Below are 21,382 nucleotides of genomic sequence, written 5' to 3'. Positions count from 1 at the left end.
CAAAACCAATGCATCCACTATCTCTAGCTAGCTCTTTTAAAACCCTGGAATGTAGGCCATCAGGTCCAGGGGATTTGTTGAATTTTAGTCCCATTAATTTCTCCACTACTATTTATTTACTAATACTAATTTCTTTAAGTTCCTCATTCTCGCTAGATCTTTGGTTCCCCAATATTTCTGGAATTCTTTTGTGTTTTCTACCGTGAAGACAAATACAAAGTATTTGTTTAATGTCTCTGCCATTTCCTTATTCCCCATTATAATTTCTCCTGTCTCTGCCTCTAAGGGACCCACGTTTACTTTTGCTAATCTCTTCCTTTTTACATACCTATAGAAGCTTATGTCTCTTGCTATTTATTCTCATATTCTCTTTTCTCTTTCTTTATCAATTTCTTGGTCATTCTTTGCTGAATTCTAAAATCCACCCAATCCTCAGGCTTGCTACTCTTTTTCTTTAATCTAATACTATCTTTAACTTCTCTTGTTAGCCACAGTTGGACTACTTTTCATGTGGGGTTTTTATTTCTTAAGTGAATGTATGTTCGTTGCAAATTATGAATTAATTCTTTAAATGCTTATCATTGCTTATCCACCATCATTAATTTAATCTAGTTTCCCAATCTACCTTAGTCAACTCGCCCCTCATACCGACGTAGTTTTCTTTGTTCAGATTTATGACCCTAGTTTCAGACTTACCTTCTGTTAATCTTGCCATCGGCAAATTGCACCGAAAGTTCCAGAGAATCTAATTAGCATACACTGGACGGTAAAAACCGTTGTGAAACCAGCATAAGTAATTGGGCCCAGCAGAAAGCACGAAACTTGCTCTATTTTCCTTCTTTTACGTTTGACAATTAAAATTTGAAGCTATCAAACCTTTTTTTATGCACATCAGGTACAGCGTATTTTAGAAAACGCAATCATGGAAGCCTTTTTCATTTTTTAATGTAACGCATTCTGATGCTGTAAAACTGCAGAAAATACATTGAGGAGAAATCAGAAATTGCCAGGAGTATGACTGGGTCTGCACCTAAAATTCTATGTGTAAACCTACACCCATTCAGAACTGGTTTAAATGCATCAAACCCGCGTCATTTGGTCTTTTGCGTAGGAGTGGGACTATGTTGATGAGCAGCAGAGGGATTTGGCGGAGATCGAGGTAACTTGGGTGTAGTTTTAAAACTGGCATTGCACCATATTTACACCATAGTTTAGATGGAGGTTTTCAGGAAATTTCAGACAAGGATGCCAGAATCTAGCTTCATTCTGTGCTTAACATTCATTCACATGCATGGTTTGCAGGAGGGATCACTGGCTAGCAATCGGGAAGGGGAACCTTGCTAATTTTCCCTTCCTAGGAAGGGCAGTACAGACAAAAACAGTCCCCCTCTAGTTGTCCCAGCTAGGTTAACTACCTCAAAGGAAAGACCAAACTTAGACACTTCTTGATCTGCATGACTGCTGCTCACTGGATGGAGACACTGAGAAGTCAGTGAGATACTTCAATCGTACAGTAGTCTGAATTAAAGTGAGGTTGGGGAATACAAACATACAAAAATGACGGACAGTAAAAGACTGTTTGGCCCATCGAGTCTGTCCCATACAGTCATGTTGCAACTAAGCATCATGATCCCCAATGCTCCCCACCCACCAGCAGCTGCATAACCTGGGAGAGGCAAAAATAATCTTAGCTCACTTCTGAGAAATTCCTCCAACCCCTGAAGGTGATGGTTCCATTTCACCCAAGAACTCACCTACCTTTTGTACACTGTGCTAACAGCCACAGCTCGTCCAACTCCCTGTTCAACACTCGCAGTAAGCTGCACCAGCCAGAAACTTATTCCAGAGGTTGCTGACCCCTCTGCAAAAAGAAAAACCTCCCGACATTTAATCTAGTTCGATGCTTATGTAACTTATACGCATGTCTCCTCATTAACCCTAACCTATCTAACTGAAATAGCCTATCCACATGGACACAGTATAATCCCTTCATTATTTTAAATACCTCAATCAAATCTCTCCAAAGTCTCTGCTTTTCTAGAGTTAAAAGACCCAACTCTTTAAGCCTTTCATAACTAAAGGTTTTTAAACTAGGTATCAGTCTAGTTTTCCTCTGATGAACCTTTTCCAGGGCCTCTATCTCCAATAGTGTGAGGGGACCAAACTGGATACAGTATTGTAGATGAGACCTAACCAGGGTCTTGTACGAGGGCACTATAGTGCGTGAAGTTGATACAGAGGGAGCCTGTGCAATTGGGCGAGTACAGGGCTGATTGATGTGTGGTGGAGGACTTTGGGTGTGAAGGTTGGAGCAGGGAGAGAACACTTTAGATGGATTCTTGAGGTAATGAAGGTGTTGATAAGGGTTTAAGTGTAAAGGGCAGAGGTGGAAGAAGGTGGTAACAGATCAGATATGGATAAACAGCTCAGCTCGGGATTAGAGAACACTGAGGTTACACAGCACCAGGTTTAGCCCGAATCTGCAATGACAAAGGCATGTAGGAGCTGGTGCAAGCCAGAGGACGAGTAAACTTTGATTCATCTCGGGCTTGATGTCAGGCAAGTAGTTGGATAGTACCACAATAAGCTTTGAGTCAATGGTTGGTGAAGACCTGTGCTTGTGCGATACCACTGAGTGGTAGCAGATAGATGAAGAATATGAGGTACCAACAACGGATTCCTGGGGCACAGCAGAATAGACTTTCTGGGCACTGGAAGAGACTCTATTTGGGCAGGTTGGAGTCGAAGTACACTGTGGAGGAGGAGTGGGTCACTCACACGTGCTGTCATTGGTGAGTTTGACTAGGGTTGTCTGTTGTTTTTCATATGGTTAGAAACCAGATTGGAGAGCGTGAACAGATAGTGAGTGAGCCTGAGGGCTGGAGGGGAGATAGAGAAGAAATTGCAGATTATAAGTGAACAGAAATCTTTATGGAACAAGACACTCAGGAGACAACAGCTACTCTTTCATTTCCTTTTCACTCTGATCTAACTAGGTTTATAATGAACGGAAACAGTATGTGAAAGAATGGAGGAAAAGAAAGAGAATGGTGAGTGTGAATTATCATATTTTAAAGTCTAGTAACATGTAGAGTTAATCTTTTCTTCTTAGGCAGTCCCTCGGGACCGAGGATGACATGCTTCCACATTAAAAATGAGTTTGCAGGTGACTGATGAGTCCAATGCGGGACCTACAGTCTCTGTCACAGGTGGGGCAGACGGTGGTTGAAGGGGCGTGTGGGTGGGGTGCCTGGGTTGACGTGCACTCCTTGCGCTCCTTGCGCTTGGCTTCTGCTTGCTCCCGGCAAAGAGACTCGAGGTGTTCGATGCTTTCCCGGATGCTTCTCCTCCACTTTGTGTGGTCTTGGGTCACGGATTCCCAGGTGTCGGTGGGGATGTTACACTTTTTCAAGGAGGCTTTGAGGGTGTCCTTGAAGTGTTTCCTCAGCCCACCTGGGGCTCTCTTGCTGTGTCGGAGCTCCAAGTAGAGCGCTTGTTTTGGGAGTCTTGTATCGGGTATGCGGATGATGTGCCCTGTCCATCGGAGCTGATTGAGCGTGTTCAAAGCTTCGATGCTGGGGATGTTGGCCTGAGCAAGAACACTGACGTTGGTGCGCCTATCCTGCCAATGGATTTGCAGGATGTTGCGGAGGCAGCGTTGGTGGTACCTCTCCAGTGCTTTGAGGTGCCTGCTGTACATAGTCCATGTCTCTGAGGCATAAAGCAGGGCGGGTATCACTGCGCCCTGTCGACCATGAGCTTAGTGCTGGGTTTGAAGTCCTGGTCTTCAAACACTCTCTTCCTCAGGCGACCGAAGGCTGCACTGGCACACTGAAGGCAGTGTTGGACTTCGTCATCGATGTCTGCCCTTGTTGACAGTAGGCTCCCGAGGTATGGAAAGTGGTCCACGTTGTCCAAGGCCTTGTCGTGGATTTTGATAATCGGGGGGCAGCACTGTATGGCGGGGGCAGGTTGGTAGAGGACCTTTGTCTCACGGATGTTTAGTGTAAGGCCCATGCCCTCGTACGCTCCGGTGAAGGTGTTGACGATGGTTTGGCGTTCAACCTCCGAGTGAGCGCAGACGCAAGCGTTGTCTGCATACTGTAATTCGACGACAGAGGATGGGATGACCTTGGATCTGGACTGGAGGCGACTGAGGTTGAACAGTTTCCCGTTTGTTCTGTAAATGAGCTCCACTCCAGTGGGGAGCTTACTGAGGGTGAGATGGAGCATTGCAGCAAGATCGAGAAGAGCGTTGGTGCGATGACACAGCCTTGCTTGACCCCGGTTCATATGTGGATTGGGTCTGGTGGAACCGTTGGTCAGGATCACGGCTTGCATGTCGTCGTGAAGCAGGCGGAGGATGGTGACAAACTTTTGAGGGCAGCCGAATTTGAGGAGGACACTCCATAATCCCTCATGGTTGACTGTGTCGAAGGCCTTTGTGAGATCAAAGAAGGCCATGTACAGCGGTTGGTGCTGTTCCCTGCATTTCTCTTGTAACTGACGTGCGGTGAAGATCATGTCCATTGTGCCCCTTAGTGGGCGGAATCCGCATTGCGACTCGAGTCGACAGCGTCGCAGAGTTAATAAGACTGGGGGGGCGAGCGATCGGATGTGGGGGAGGGGATCGGGTGTTGTAGGGGGGAGGGATTGGGTCATTCACACGTGCTGCTGTTGGTCTCACTGATACTGCCTGACTGGTTTGATATTTCCTGCTGCAGACTGTGGAAATACACCAGTCACTGAGGGAAGGACAAGATGCTAATGAGCAGGAATGGAGAACTTTCCTTCATTTGACTTGGTTTCAGAACAAGATCCCGAAATGGAATCGGACGTTTCTATACATAGTGTCGCATGAAGAATCTCAACCATATCTGGTGAATTAACATTGATTGTTACATTTTCTGTTCAGGCAGTGGATTTGATTGATGCAGTTCTGGAAGGATACCCCAAGAGCAGGAAGCAGTTCTTTGTAAGTAAAAAAAAAAGCACCAGTCACTTTCAACTGGGTCGAGATTGGCTGCATCTCGCAGAGTCGAGGACACTGCAGACTGTGATTGGCAGTGAAACCATTCTTGATCCACAACGAGCCACGGTCATTGTTTTCACTGGGTCACTGGATGAGATTTTAGGTGAACACATATTTACTTGAATAGGTTATTTATTTATTTATTTATTTACACGAGTTGCATCTGCATCACTGCATTTTCAAATTCCCAACCGTCTAGCTTTGGCCCACTATTCATAAGAACATAAGAAATAGGAGCAGGAGTAGGCCACTCGGCCCCTCGAGCCTGCTCCGCCATTCAATAAGATCATGGCTGAACTGATCCTAACCGCCAATCTACTATCACAGAACCATCTCCTGAATCTAACAGAATTAGACACACGAACTAGGAGCAGGATCAGGCTACACGGCCCCTGGGCCCGCTCCGCTACCCACAGGGCCATGACCGATCCGAACCTAGACTCATGTCCAAATTCCTGCCCGCTCCCCGTAACCCTTAATTCCCTTTACTTATAGGAAACTGTCTATTTCTGTTTTAAATTTATGTAATGATGTAGCTTCTACAGCTTTTTGGGGCAGCATATTCCATGGACCTACCACCCTCTGAGTGAAGTAGTTCCTCCTCATCTCAGTTTTGAAAGAGCAGCCCCTTATTCTAAGACTATGCCCATTGGTTCTAGTTTCACCCATCATCGGGAACATCTTCCCCGCATCCACCCGATCCAACCCCTTCACAATCTTATATGTTTCAATAAGATCGCCTCTCATTCTTCGGAACTCCAATGAGTAGAGTCCCAATCTACTCAACCTCTCCTCATACGTCCATCCCCTCATCCCCGGGATTAACTGAGTGAACCTTCTTTGTACTGACTTGAGAGCAAGTATGTCCTTTCTTAAGTATGGACACCAAAACTGTATGCAGTATTCCAGGTGCAGTCTCACCAATACCTTGTACAACTGAAGCAATACCTCCCTATTTTTATATTCTATCCCCCTAGCAATGAAAGCCAACATTCCATTGGCCTTCTTAATCACTTGCTGCACCTGCATACTAACCTTTTGAGTTTCGTGCACCAGGACCCCCAGATCCCTTTGCCAAACTTCCTCCAAGGTTCCTCCCGCCCTAGCCCTGAACTCTCACCTTTCACTAATTTCTCTCGTATCTCCCCTCATGCCTTCTTCGAGCTCGTCTTGTCCATGAGACCCACCTCCTGCTCCCTCGATCTTATTCCCACCAAACTGCTGACCACCCACTTCACTGGACTGAAGGCAAATGTCAAATAACTGATGAGAAAATTGAAGCCAGGCACAGCTTCTGCTGGGAAGTATTATCTGAAGACCAGGTGTGTGACTTCAGGTGTGAGACCATGTGCTTAGATATCCCAGATACAATGCTGTCCATGAAGCTTGAAAAACTTCTCTTCCCTTAACATCTCTCCAGCATTCATGAAAATTAAAAAAACTGAAACAGACATTCAGCCCATCCAGTACGTGCTGGTGTTTCTCCTCCACAGGAGCAATGTACTAATCCCTTGTCCTACCCTGTTCCCAGTCCCATTTATTCCCTCTTTCCTTCAACCACCTATCTAGCCTATTCTTAAATGTTGATGTCACTAACTCTGGTGCATTACACAGTCTCAACCCTCTGTAAAAATATTTCCCCTGTTCTGTCCTAAGCCTATTAATCTTGTATCCCTCATTCTGGATCCCTAATTATAGACTTCTCAATCACTGGAAACAGTCTGTTTCTATCTACTCTTTTGTTCTTTGATCATTTAAAACCCCTCTATTAGTCACCCCTTAATCTTTAACAAAGGTTCCACTCCTACCTGCCCCAACACAGCAGCTCATCTCCAGCAATAGCTCCTCCTCTATGGCCATTCCTTGGCTCCTCTCCTATTGCTCTACATGCTGCCCTATAGCATTACCTCAAGGTACAGGGTTGGCTGCCACATGTCTGGTGACAGCATGCAGCTCCATCTCTTCACTCCCGTAACCTCAGGCTGACATTTAAGTTGTGGGTGAACCAATATTTACTCCAGGGATAGGCAATAAATGTTGGCCTTGCCAGCGGCGCCCACATCCCATGAATGAAAAAAAACATTGGTTAAAGCAGAAGGTTTTTTATTAGCTCTTGCCATGGTCTTCATACCCCTTCCTGGTTGCTTGCTTAGACTGACCCCAACTGCAGTTTTAAACCTCATCCTATCCAAAACTGCTTACTTTCATCCCTGCCCCGCCTTACCCCCATTGCTGCCAAGATCCTTATCCGTGCCTTAGTCACCTCGAGACTTCTCCCTCCATAAACTCCAGATCATTCAAAACTGCCTCCTTGTACTAAACCCTGCTCGCCCATAACCTCTTCCTTGTTAACCTACACTGACTCCATGACTCCCAACAGATTGAATTAATATCCTTATCTTTATCTACAAATCCCTCCGTGGCATCACCCCACCGTACATTTGCAGTTTTCTCCAGCCTTAAGGTCCTCCTGTACCCTGTGGTCCTCTGACTCTGGTCTCTTGTGCATCCGACTCTCTGCCTTGAAACTATTCTCTGGAATGCCTTTCATCTCCCCTCAGAACCTCTCTCCAGCCAAGTATTCAGTCACCTCCTAAATCTCCCACAAATGCTTCATCTTCTTTTCAGCTCTCTGGGTGTTACATTAAAGACACCATATAATGCAGGTTGTTGCTGCTTAATTTCTATGCCGCTAGCTGATGTGCTCCATCTGTTTGGCTCCAAATCATCCTGTTGTGATAGACTCGCTAATCCAATACCTGAACCAGGCAGACCTGCAGCAAACCAGGACAGTATTGTTGATTGAGCAACGTGACTTAATAATGGATCCTAGAGGGGTGGACCTGCAATCCAGTGCCCTAATGCACAGGGTGGTCCTAGTTGGATGAGCAAAGCTCAGAGTGGTTTTAACTGGTTACATTCTAGTAGTGGCCCATGGTGTGCCTAAGCGCTCTAGACTTGGGCAAATGGATGTATCCTTACATGGACAGTGTTCACTCCATATGGGACAAGCAGGCTCTCTGCCTGTGAATTTCTCAATCGCTTGGTGATGGGTTTCAGTGTTAGGCAGGTAACTGGTCAGGTAGTATAATGTGCTGTTGATGTACAAAATGCAGTAACATGAGTCTCTTTTGGAGCCTATTTCAGTGAAATCTCCATTGCTTTATTAATTCAGGAGGAGGTTGGTATAGAAACCGATGAAGATCACACGGTCACTGTACCAGACTTATGAAGGAAACAAACCTTACATAAGAAGATAGAAAATTGGCAGTGAAGCTCCTACAAGGTTTGATGCAAATATAAATAGCTGCGTCTGGATGGTGTTCTCTCTCCACCGCACCCTAAAAAAAAAGTGTTTTTAAATTCGTCGACTCGCTGCATCTAGGAGTTGGTGGGTTTTCCGATTGGCTGGTGGATGTTGCTGAATCCTGCAGCTTGATGTAGAAGTCATTGTGAAATATGTTCATTTCCCGAGTGTTGCTGCATTGGAACCCTCTAAGATGCTGTGTGTTCTCATCTGTATTGCTCCATCTGATCACAAGGAGCAGTACTTCAACTTGAGGTGGTAGTGTTTTCATAATTTAAAAGGGAAGATATCTATATGATGCCCTCACCTGTGGGTGCCTGCTCAGAGTTCCACCACCACTCTTCAATTATTTTAAATTGTGTTTTCTGGAGTGCTGTAGACATCTGTTTTGGGCAGCACTGCAGAGCTGATGCACTGGCGAAACATCCAGTTTGCAGAGCTCTCCAGTGCATCACATCCATTGTTGCACTCCAAAAAGGAATGCTGTAAATCAAAAAACTTCTAGGGATTTCCTTCCTGGGATGTTGATCTGGAGCTTGGCCTGTCTCGCGCTGCCGCTTGGCCATAAGTGATGCAGCTTAGCTACAGAGATACCATCTTTTTGACTCAAAGGAACTAGATAATTGATGGCAGGTCTCTGCTTAGTCAGTGTGTCAATGTGATTATCTACTCATCAGGCTCTGACCGTTAGTTTTTATGTTTGGTTCAAAAATTTGTTTCGTTGTGTAGCTGAAGCAGACCTGTGGTGGTTGAGCTGATGATACAGTATTGCAAATGTTGCTGTTTTTCAGATTAAAATACTGTACAATGATGCTGTAGTTCTCTGTTGTTGAAGATTATAATGTGAATATAGTTCTTGTTAAAAACCCAACACATCTTGACGTTCCCAAAGCTACAAAGGCTTCCTTATTTCATAAGAAAACAAAGCAGTCTCGGTAGAAGATTGGGAGGGTTGTAGGGCTGGAGGAGGTTCGATATAGGGAGGGGCGAGGACACGGAAGGATTTGAAAACAAGGATGAGAATTTTAAAATCAAGGCATTACTCGACTGCGAGCCAATCTCGGTCAGTAAGCACGGGGTGATGGGTGAATATGACTTAGTGCGAGTTAGGACACGGGCCGCTCAGTTTATGGAGGGTGGCAGAAGGGAGGCTGGCCAGGCGAGCGTTGGAATAGGCCAGTCCGATTGGAGAGTCGAGAACTAGGGGTCCCAGCGTAAGGGGCAAGCCTTTTAAGACTGAGATGAGGAGGAATTTCTTCAGAGTTGTGAATCTTTGGAATTCTCTGCCCCAGAGGGCTGTGGATGCTGAGTCGCTGAGTATATTCAGGGCTGAGAGATAGATTTTTGGACTCCAGAGGAATCGGGATAGGGTAGGAAAGTGGATTTGAGGTTGAAAATCAGCCATGATCTTAAAATGGTGGAGCAGGCTCAACGGGCCGTATGCCCTACTTCTGCTCCTAATTCTTGTTATGTCTAAAGGTAACAAAGGCATGGATGAGGGTTTCAGCAGCAGATGATCTGAGGCAAGAGCGGAGGTGGCGGCCTTAGTGATGGCGCGGACATGTGGCAAGAAGCTCAGCTCAGGGTCAAGTACGACACCAAGGTTGCGAACAGTCTGGTTCAGCCTCGGACAGTTGGCAGGGACGGAAGACAATGGCTTTGGTCTTCCCAATATTTAGTTAGAGGAAATTTCTGCTGATCCAGTCCCAGATGTCAGACAAGCAATGTGAGAAATAGAATGAGAAAAGATCAAGCAGTTGATCAAAGTTGCTCCTTCCTGATCCAGTACTTGGCCTCATCTACTCCCATTCTGTGTAAATGCACCATGATCCCCATCGACTCCCATTCTGTGTAAATGCACCATGATCCCCATCTACTCCCATTCTGTGTAAATGCACCATGATCCCCATCGACTCCCATTCTGTGTAAATGCACCATGATCCCCATCGACTCCCATTCTGTGTAAATGCACCATGATCCCCATCGACTCCCATTCTGTGTAAATGCACCATGATCCCCATCTACTCCCATTCTGTGTAAATGCACCATGATCCCCATCGACTCCCATTCTGTGTAAATGCACCATGATCCCCATCTACTCCCATTCTGTGTAAATGCACCATGAGCCCCATCGACTCCCATTCTGTGTAAATGCACCATGATCCCCATCTACTCCCATTCTGTGTAAATGCACCATGATCCCCATCGACTCCCATTCTGTGTAAATGCACCATGATCCCCATCGACTCCCATTCTGTGTAAATGCACCATGATCCCCATCGACTCCCATTCTGTGTAAATGCACCATGATCCCCATCTACTCCCATTCTGTGTAAATGCACCATGATCCCCATCGACTCCCATTCTGTGTAAATGCACCATGAGCCCCATCGACTCCCATTCTGTGTAAATGCACCATGATCCCCATCGACTCCCATTCTGTAAATGCACCATGATCCCCATCGACTCCCATTCTGTGTAAATGCACCATGAGCCCCATCGACTCCCATTCTGTGTAAATGCACCATGATCCCCATCGACTCCCATTCTGTGTAAATGCACCATGATCCCCATCGACTCCCATTCTGTGTAAATGCACCATGAGCCCCATCGACTCCCATTCTGTGTAAATGCACCATGATCCCCATCGACTCCCATTCTGTGTAAATGCACCATGATCCCCATCGACTCCCATTCTGTGTAAATGCACCATGATCCCCATCTACTCCCATTCTGTGTAAATGCACCATGATCCCCATCGACTCCCATTCTGTGTAAATGCACCATGATTCCCAGTGTAAAAAAAAATTAGAAAAAATCTATTAAGATTTTATTCACTACACAATTGTATCTAATACAAAAATAATTCTGCATAAAATGCATTGTCTGAAAAGACTACTTTTAACAAACAGCTGACAGGCTTCATTCTCATAATAACTAATTCAAGGAGGTCTAGAAACAATAGTAATCAGCATCCTCTACAGATAGACACACCATTGATTCAGTCACACTGAACACACCACTGGATATCAGTGACAGGATCGGTTATTTATTACTTTCATCCGCTCATCAATTTCAATATGTTCAACATTCTTCACGGATGGACCAAAATGAATGTTGATGGGATATTTGATAGTGGATTCTGTCCTATATGCATCTGTACTTTCTAGCTGGACCACTGCATTGTGATCAGGAGCTAGGGTGAGGGAGGGGCAAAGCAGTGTGCTGGGGTTAGTTATAGTAACCAGCCACCAACTCAGCTGCAATCAGCTAGCTCAAGAGGAAATAATGATTAACTCGAGGCAAAACTGTCCACCTCTGAATCAGAGTTAAAAGCACATGGTAACAATATTAACAAACAGATTGACTGTTTATATAGTCAATACTATTGAATTTTGATATCAACAACACTACAATTTTTAAACTCAGTGGAAATCAATATTTTAAAAAAAGTTACAAAAATTGATACATGATTGAAAAGGATGTGAAAATAATGTACCAAAAATACAGGCACCAGCGACTGTCCTTATACACACGTTTGTATAGGAGATGCATACAGTGTTTGCAGTTATTAAAATTATTAGCTCAATATGTGGGTACTTAAAATGATAAAACGATGGCTGGAGTTACAGCTCCCAGCTGCGTTACCGTAGGTGGGGGATGGCCCAATACAAGGTGTCACCTCACTGGGAGAACCACCCCTGAGACAGGCATGGCAACTGGTTGCATTTGGTGTGTCAGCACTAAATCAGCCCCAAATTAAAATAAATGCACAAACAAAATGTTACCATTGGATTAAATTGAATAAAAATCTTAAGTTATTGAGGTTACGCTGGTCTCTGAATTCTAAGGACTCAAAGAAACCATGAGCTTGAGGAAGAAAAATAATCAGTTCTGTTGAAAAATCTAAAAATTGCTTTTGTTTACTGAGCTCAGACACCATTCAACACGCTGCTCAAAAAAGTGATTGTGAAATGAAATAATTTAAAGTTTTGTGCATATTGAAGTATTAATATTTCATCGAAGAGTGAGATGTGGATCCTTGATCACTGCTTCCCTAGACAGGGCAGTTCATTCATCACTAAGGCATTGAGAGTGGGGTCACCTTAGACAGGAAATCCCAGCTCACCTAGCCTGTGTTAGCCAAACACACAGAGCAGCTCACTACCCTCTGGCTTATGTGGCATTAGGTGACTCCGCTGCAGTCAGTGTGGTTCACACGTAGAAAAGAGATTTGAATGTATTGAGCTGACCTAACAGATGCCATAGAATCACTCCTCAACCTTTTAAACTCAAGGGAATACAAGCCAAGTTTATGCAACCTGTCCTCATAATTTAATACTTTTAGCCCCGGTATCATTCTGAGTGAATCTGCGCTGCTCCCCGAGGCCAATATATCCTGCCTGAGGTGCGGTGTTCAAAACTGAACGCAGTTACTCCAGATTGGGGCTGACCAAGGCTGAACAACTGAAGCATCACCTCCACCACTTTGTATTCCAGCCCTCGTGAGATAAAGGGCAAAATTCCATTAGCCTTTTTAAATTACTTTTTGTACCCGTGCACTAACCTTTAGTGATTTGTGTACATAGACATCCAAATCCTCCATAGCTCCTATCCCAGCATTAGGAAAATATTCCAATTTGTCTTTCCCAGATCCAACCAGCAAGTACACCGAGATCTAAATACAGTCAGGCACTCCAGACCATGTGGCAATGATAAAATACCCACCAGACTGCCAATCACCCAGAGGTACATAGCAAGTTAGAGGAGACTGCTTTCAGTTTAACCTTAACTTTTATAAACTAACTTTCTATTATCTGCTGTAAATGGATCCTCGACAGGCCAACAGAAAAGGATATGGTCTCATTAAAAATCTGCAGTACTGGGGCACCATATTAACCTTTTCAAAGCACTAAAATTATAAACAATCCACATCTTTAACAAAAAAATGTGCAACAAATCCTTTAAGCCATTTGCTTCAATATTTCTGCTGATACCAGAGAGTTCATATAAAATTTCTGGAAATTCCCAGAGCATAAATCTGCTCACAGTCCAGCACTGCTAAACCATCCTGGCAACTCAATGGAGCTGACTGTTTAACTGCCGCAGTACACCAACCACGATCTCTCGCAGAGTCTGAAACAACAAATTTTACATCACAATTGAAGGTCAGCAGGATGGTTCATTTCCACATCATCGAATCCACTTCGTAAACTCCACCCTTTCAAAATATACATCTAAGTGCAAGAACTCAAATTATTTGTATTGTTTTTAAATTGTTGCAGCTGAAACAGCAGAGACAGGTTCCAGATTCAGGCGGAGCCTCACAGGGTGGACATGATCACTTGACCAAAACCAAATAAAAAGTCACAAGTGTGTCATGTCACTTTCTTTTGAATCAGCTGTATTTTTTCCCCACTTACCTTGTGTCTATGATTGGGTAATTGGGGTTGCAAATTTTATTGGCTGCAAAACAAATACAGCTCCACGCACGTGCACACACACAAGCACAACAACAAACAGACACAAGGGTTTTGGCAAGGTCCCACATGGCAGACTGGTCAGCAAAGTACAAGCCCATGGGATCCAAGGGAAAGTGGCAAGTTGGATCCAAATTTGACTCAGTGGCAGGAAGCAAAGGGTAATGGTCGACGGGGTGTTTTTGTGACAGGAAGGCTGTTTCCAGTGGGGTTCTGCAGGGCACACTACTAGGTCCCTTATTTTTTGTGGTATATATCAATGATTTTGATTTCAATGTAGAGGGCATGATTAGAAGTTTGCAGATGATACAAAAATTGATGGTGTGGTTGATAGTGAGAAAGAAAGATATAGACTGCAGGAAGATATCAATGGACTGGTCAGGTGAGCAGATAAGTGGCAAATGGAATTCAATCTGGAGAAGTGAGGTAATGCATTTGGGGAGGGCTAACAAGGCAAGGAATACACAATAAATGGTATAATACTGAAGTGCAGAGGGACCTTGGAGTGCATGTCCACAGATCCCTGAATGTAGCAGGACAGGTGGTTATGGCGGCCTACGGGATACTTTCCTTTATTAGCCGAGGCATAGAATATAAGAGCAGGGAGGTTATGCTAGGACTGCATAAACACTATTTATGCCACAGCTAGAGTACTGTGTACAGTTCTGGTCACCACATAACAGGAAAGATGTGATTGCACTAGAGAGGGCGCAGAGGAGATTTACAAGGACGTTGCCAGGACTGGTGAATTTTTAGCTGTGAGGAAAAATTGGACAGGCTGGGGTTGTTTTCTTTAGAACAGAGGAGACTGAGGGGCCTAGATAGAATGGATAGGAAGGACTTACTTCCCTTAGCAGAGAGGTCAATACAAAGGGGCATAGATTTCAAGTAATGATTAGAAGGGAGTTGAAGCAAAATTGTTTCATCCAGAGGGTGGTGGGGGTCTGGAACTCACTGCCTGAAGGGGTGATAAAGGCAGAAATCCTCAACATATTTAAAAAGTACTTGGATGGGCACTTAAAGTGCAGTGGCCTATAGGGCTACAGACCAAGAGCTGGATAGTTCTTTTTCAGCTGGCACAGGCCGAATAGCCTCCTCTATGCTGGATGTTTCTACGATACGCACACCACAGCAGCTACTAGATAGCAATCAGGAGCGGCAACCTGAGCTAGTTTTCTCTCTCTAGTCCATGAGCAATGAGACCAGTTGTAGTTTCTCCGCAGAGATCAGTTGATGGAACCCGAGAGTTTCTTGCTTTGTCCTGCATCAGTTACTCTGAGGTACTGGGGGAGAGGAGGAAAACGCACCTGACCGCAACGATGGTTGATAATTTACTTGGATGGGATTTAAGCCACTGACATGATAACAAAAGAGAGGCTCCTTTTCCAAAATATACTTTTCTCCTTCAGCTCCTGGGCATAAGAAATAGGAGCAGGAGTAGGCCATTTGGCCCCTCGAGTCTGCTCCACTATTCAATAAGATCATGGCTGATCTTCGACCTCAACTCCACTTTTAATGAGGTCACCTCTCATTCTTCTAAACTCGAGATTATAGGCCTAATCTACTCAATCTGTCCTCATCGGACAATCCCCCATCCCAGTAATTAGTCTGGTGAACCTTCGTTGCACTCCCTCTATGGCAAGTATATCCTTCCTTAGGTAGGAGACTAAAACTGTGCACAATACTCCAGGTGTGGTCTCACCAGGGCCCTATATAATTGCAGACCTCTTTACTCTTATACTCAAATCCTCTTGTAATAAAGGCCAACATACCATGGTATGTTGTGAATCATGTCACTCACCATCTAAATTTGCTTTTAGGCTTCCCCAGACAGCACAGCTGATGAATAACTGCAGATCAGGAAAGTACTGCATGTTATGGGATGTTGCTATGTGGCCATTTCATGGCTGCATTTACTGACACCACCGTGGTGCAAATAAAGGAAAAGCTTATTCTCACCACTAGGAGGTGGGAGGAAACCACACACCAAACACATTACCTGGAATGTTTCATTTGAACCAGTCATTGTCAGGCAGGACAGGGTTCAGGTAAAGCACAGTGCCAACACAACCAATTTCAGAGAACGCACAGCGCCAAAACTGTCCCAAGTACTAATAGTGGAGGTGATAACGTGCAATGCTAACCCACAAATAGCCATCAAAAGCATGTTTCTAGTCTGCTTTTCATGGGCTCATCTGAGCCACTTCTCAGAAGCTGTTCACTCGTGTTTAAAATGTACAGAAAGAAAACTCTGCCCATTTGTTGCTGGTCCTTTGTGCTTGTGGATTGTACTGGAATCTGACCTGTGGTTTGCAGTGTTCCTCGATCCAGCTGAAGACGCAGGCTGACAACTCCTGGAAACTGGCCACAGAAATGCAGGCATTGAAGGACTGGAACAGGGAGTCCATGATGCTCTGAAATATACTGAACTTGACCTGGTCAGTCACCTGATTCTTGCCTTGGTGAGGATTATTCCGATGAGCTTTGACAATCTGTTCATAATTCCTGAAATTGAAAATTATTTGTACATTTAAACTGCAACATGTTCTACACCACTGCCCCAATCAAACACTCCCAGAGCAGGTACAGCTCCCTCTACACTGCCCCATCAAACACTCCCAGAGCAGGTACAGCTCCCTCTGCACTGCCCCATCAAACACTCCCAGAGCAGGTACAGCTCCCTCTACACTGCCCCAATCAAACACTCCCAGAGCAGGTACAGCTCCCTCTGCACTGCCCCAATCAAACACTCCCAGAGCAGGTACAGCTCCCTCTACACTGCCCCAATCAAACACTCCCAGAGCAGGTACAGCTCCCTCTACACTGCCCCATCAAACACTCCCAGAGCAGGTACAGCTCCCTCTGCACTGCCCCAATCAAACACTCCCAGAGCAGGTACAGCTCCCTCTACACTGCCCCATCAAACACTCCCAGAGCAGGTACAGCTCCCTCTACACTGCCCCATCAAACACTCCCAGAGCAGGTACAGCTCCCTCTACACTGCCCCAATCAAACACTCCCAGAGCAGGTACAGCTCCCTCTACACTGCCCCATCAAACACTCCCAGAGCAGGTACAGCTCCCTCTACACTGCCCCATCAAACACTCCCAGAGCAGGTACAGCTCCCTCTACACTGCCCCAATCAAACACTCCCAGAGCAGGTACAGCTCCCTCTACACTGCCCCATCAAACACTCCCAGAGCAGGTACAGCTCCCCTCTACACTGCCCCATCAAACACTCCCAGAGCAGGTACAGCTCCCTCTGCACTGCCCCATCAAACACTCCCAGAGCAGGTACAGCTCCCTCTACACTGCCCCAATCAAACACTCCCAGAGCAGGTACAGCTCCCTCTACACTGCCCCATCAAACACTCCCAGAGCAGGTACAGCTCCCTCTACACTGCCCCATCAAACACTCCCAGAGCAGGTACAGCTCCCTCTACACTGCCCCAATCAAACACTCCCAGAGCAGGTACAGCTCCCTCTACACTGCCCCATCAAACACTCCCAGAGCAGGTACAGCTCCCCTCTACACTGCCCCATCAAACACTCCCAGAGCAGGTACAGCTCCCTCTGCACTGCCCCATCAAACACTCCCAGAGCAGGTACAGCTCCCTCTACACTGCCCCAATCAAACACTCCCAGAGCAGGTACAGCTCCCTCTACACTGCCCCATCAAACACTCCCAGAGCAGGTACAGCTCCCTCTACACTGCCCCATCAAACACTCCCAGAGCAGGTACAGCTCGGGTTAGATACAGAGTAAAGCTCCCTCTACACTGTCCCATCAAACACTGTCTCATCAAACACTCCCAGGTCAGGTACAGCACAGGTTAGATGCAGTATTCCACAAAAAAGATTAGCAAAAATGAAAGGACAAAGAGTTGTACATAACCATGTGACATTGGTTGGGAGGTAGGAGTGGGGGGGGGGGGTAAAGGGAGCGTTCTCTAATTGGCAGGATGTGATCAGTGGTGTTCCCCAGGGATCTATACTGGGGCCTGTTTTTCACCATATTTATTAATGACTTTAAATAGAATTTACAGCACACAAACAGGCCATCTCGTCTGCCGATGTTTATGCTCCACACGCTTCCTCCCACCCCTACTTCATCTCACCCTAGAATCTTTTCTATTCCATTCTCCTTCATGTACTTATCTAGCTTCCCCTTAAATGCATGATTTGGATGAAGGAATAGAGTGAGGTCTGAGAAAGACAAATTGGAATACATTCTTACTGATGAGAGACGAGGAGCAAAGGGATTTAGCTGTCCATTTACACAAATCATCAGGATTGCTGAGTTTACCTATAGTGTAACATTTCTGCTTTCAAGAATATTTAGAATTTAAATTTACAGAAAATTCCTTTTGCAGATGTCCAATCAATCAGGCTCCTGTCCTCTGAAGTTAGTCCAGAAGGAGGTACAAAATATATTGTTAGTCAATCTTACGCCTTCATAATCTTCAGAGCCATAACGTCTTTGCGCAGAGTGGAGAGTTCCTCCTCCTGCTTCTTCTTCTCTTTGTGCAGAAACTGGATGTAATCAATAGCTGCAAAAAAGAACAATTTCAGCATTTTAGCAAGACAAACGCACCTGCTGAAACCTTGCACCCAGCCTCCTGCTTGAAAGACGCAGCCTGGACTCTATTCTACACAGCGGCGGCGGACCTGTGTGGAGTGAGGCAGTGGCGGCGATTTAAAGAGCGGGAGAGGCACAGGTAGGTTTACCAATCTCCGAGCTCAGAGGGAGGGAGAGAGAGAAGTAAAAAGTAATCAAAGTGTGACGTCACCAGAAAGCAGGTAAGTGATTGGTTGGGAGTATTTCTCTCTTTCTCCTTTTTTCCCAAACTTAAATTTTGTGGTTTATAGGGTGTCTGTGGTGTAGCGGGGACTGCTGGTAAACCAGGGCCCTTAAGTATATCATTTAATTGTAGTGTAATTGGTGGGATTGATTTGATTTAATTTAATTTGAACTAATTAAAGGGTAAGTCATGGAAGGAGAGCTCGACCCCATGGTATGCTCCTCCTGCACTATGTGGGAAATCAGGGACAATTCCTGTGTCCCCGACGACCATGTGTGCGGGAAGTGTATCCAGCTGCAGCTACTGACAGACCGCTTTGCGGTGCTGGAGCTAAGAATGGATACATACTGGAGCATTTGCGATGCTGAGGACGTCGTGGATAACACATTTAGGGAGTTGGTCACACCGCAGGTAAAGGCAGCACAGACAGGAAGAGAATGGGTGACCACCAGGCAGAGTAGCAGGCGCAGGCAGGTAGTGCAGGGGTCCCCTGTGGCTATCCCCCTCTCGAACAGATATACTGCTTTGGATATTGGTGAGGGAGATGGCTTATCAGAGGAAGGCAGCAGCAGCCAACTTCCTGGCACCGTGGGTGGTTCTGCTGCACAGGACGGGAGGAAAAAGAGGAGAGCTATAGTAATAGGGGATTCTATTGCAAGGGGAATAGATAGGCGTTTCTGCGGCCGCAAATGAGACTCCAGGATGGTATGTTGCCTCCATGGTGCAAGGGTCAAGGATGTCTTAGAATGGCTGCAGAACATTTTGGAAGGGGAGGGTGAATAGCCAGTTGTCGTGGTGCATATAGGTACCAACGATATAGGTAAAAAACAGGATGAGGTCCTAAAATCTGAATATAGGGAGTTAGGAGGTAAATTAAAAAATAGGACCTCAAAGGTAGTAATATCAGGATTGCTACCAGTGCCACGTGCTAGTCAGAGTAGAAATAGAAGGATATTTCAGATGAATACGTGGCTAGAGGAATGGTGCAAAGGGGAGGAATTCAAATTCCTGGGACATTGGAACCGGTTCTGGGGGAGGTAGGACCAGTACAAACCGGACGGTTTGCTCCTGGGCAGGACCGGGACTGATGTCCTAGGGGGAGTGTTTGCTAGTGCTCTGGGGGAGGGTTTAAACTAAAATGGCAGGGGGTTGGGAACCTGAGCAGGGAGCCAGAAGAAAGGGAAACAAGGATAGAAGCAAAAGAAAGGAAGGAGAAAAACAAAGGTGGCAGTCAGAGAAATCAAGAGTTTAAATCAAACATGGCCACAGTAAATAATAATTCTAAAAGGTGTAAGAGTGTTAAAAAAACAAGCCTGAAGGCCTTGGCCTAGAAATTGGCCTGAGGCGCCCAAGCGGCGCAAAGTTTGCTTGTGCGCTGGAATTTGCGCCGTGATCGCCGCATTAGCGATCGCCACAAATTCAGTTGAAGTGCCCCTAGAGGGAGACGGGGCGCGGCTCGAGGCGCTCCGCGTCCCTCTTAGGGCGCTGAAAGTGAATTTCGCTGCGCTACGTGCCGCAGCGCCACACGCTGCGGCACGGCACGCTGCGGTACTGCAGGCCTTCCTCCCACTGTTAAGGGGGAGGGGCCTGCAACAGCACGAACCCCGATCGCGAGTGCCGGCAAAAGAGCCCGGCACCAAGGAGAAGTGCCGGGCTCTCGGGAAACAGCCGGCAATGCCGCGGGGGGGTACCAGGAGGCCGGGGACGGAGGTGCTGGCAGGCGGCCGCCCCGCACCTCCACCTTAACTTGCGCCTCTGCCGGCGCAGCAAGGCCCCGTGAACCAGGCGCGGGTAGCGAACGGCGCTACAGCGGCGTTCGCTACCAAATATCGCGATCGGGGCGCAAATGGGGCGCTGCGCACACCGATGACGTCATCGGTGGCGGCGCAGCACAAAAGGCTACCGCCACCATTAGTGCCCCTGCTGAATATCGCGGGAGGCGCAGCCAGTGGCGCTACAGCCACTGACTGCCTCTTTAGGCGCTAACAGGTGACGCTACTCACCCAATTTTCCCCCCCCTTGTGTCTTAATGCGAGGAGCATTCATAATAAGGTGGATGAATTAGCTGCGCAAATAGAGGTAAACGGATATGATATGATTGAGATTACGGAAACATGGCTCCAGGGTGACCAAGGCTGCGAACTCAACATCCAGGGATATTCAATATTCAGGAAAGATAGGCAAAAAGGAAAAGGAGGTGGGGTAGCATTGCTGGTTAAAGAGGGGATTAACACAATTGAAAGGAAGGATATTAGCTTTGATGATGTGGAATCTGTATGGGTAGAACTGAGAAATACCAAGGGGCAGAAAACGTTAGTGCGAGTTGTATACAGACCTCCAAACAGTAATGCGGAGGTTGGGGATGGCATTAAACGGGAAATTAGAGACGCGTGCAATAAGGGCACAGCAGTTATCATGGGTGACTTTAATCTACATATAGATTGGGCTAACCAAATTAGTAACAATACTGTGGAGGAGGAATTCCTGGAGTGTATACAAGATGGTTTCCTGGACCAATATGTCGAGAAACCAACTAGAGATCAGGCCATCTTAGACTGGGTATTATGTAATGAGAAAGGATTAATTAGCAATCTTGTTGTGCGAGGCCCCTTGGGTTGGAGCGATCATAATATGATAGAGAGCGAAGTAGTTGACTCAGAGACTAGGGTCCTGAATTTAAATAAAGGAAACTACAATGGTATGAGGCGCAAGTTGGGTAGGATTGATTGGGGAATGTTACTCAAAGGGTTGATGGTGGATAG

At 46.0% G+C, this 21,382-nt stretch overlaps 2 protein-coding genes across 5 annotated transcripts in view; one reads left to right on the top strand and one right to left on the bottom strand.

Annotated features, from left to right (window-relative positions):
• Positions 1 to 9,150, top strand: part of psmc3ip (PSMC3 interacting protein) — a 63,431-nt gene extending 54,281 nt beyond the window's left edge. Inside the window, exons 6-8 of the mRNA XM_085966040.1 lie at positions 2,997 to 3,050; positions 4,916 to 4,975; positions 8,208 to 9,150. Coding sequence (XP_085822166.1) covers positions 2,997 to 3,050; positions 4,916 to 4,975; positions 8,208 to 8,264 — 171 coding nt within the window. The 3' untranslated portion in view covers positions 8,265 to 9,150. The remainder of the gene's footprint in view (positions 1 to 2,996; positions 3,051 to 4,915; positions 4,976 to 8,207) is intronic.
• Positions 9,151 to 11,156: 2,006 nt separating this feature from the next.
• Positions 11,157 to 21,382, bottom strand: part of mlx (MAX dimerization protein MLX) — a 49,710-nt gene continuing 39,484 nt past the window's right edge. For all 4 annotated transcript variants that reach the window (XM_085966035.1, XM_085966036.1, XM_085966037.1 and 1 more), the window contains 3 exons: positions 18,269 to 18,368; positions 16,123 to 16,324; positions 11,157 to 13,475 (listed from right to left, as the gene is read on the bottom strand). In XM_085966035.1, coding sequence (XP_085822161.1) covers positions 13,419 to 13,475; positions 16,123 to 16,324; positions 18,269 to 18,368 — 359 coding nt within the window. In that variant the 3' untranslated portion in view covers positions 11,157 to 13,418. The remainder of the gene's footprint in view (positions 13,476 to 16,122; positions 16,325 to 18,268; positions 18,369 to 21,382) is intronic.

The sequence above is a fragment of the Somniosus microcephalus genome, chromosome 24, assembly GCF_052327205.1.
Source record: "Somniosus microcephalus isolate GS21.2 chromosome 24, FLI_Smic_1.0, whole genome shotgun sequence".
In the NCBI taxonomy this organism is placed as follows: Eukaryota; Metazoa; Chordata; class Chondrichthyes; order Squaliformes; family Somniosidae; genus Somniosus; species Somniosus microcephalus.
The sequence above is the reverse complement of the archived record's forward strand: the minus strand, read 5'-3'. Positions and strand labels throughout refer to the sequence as shown.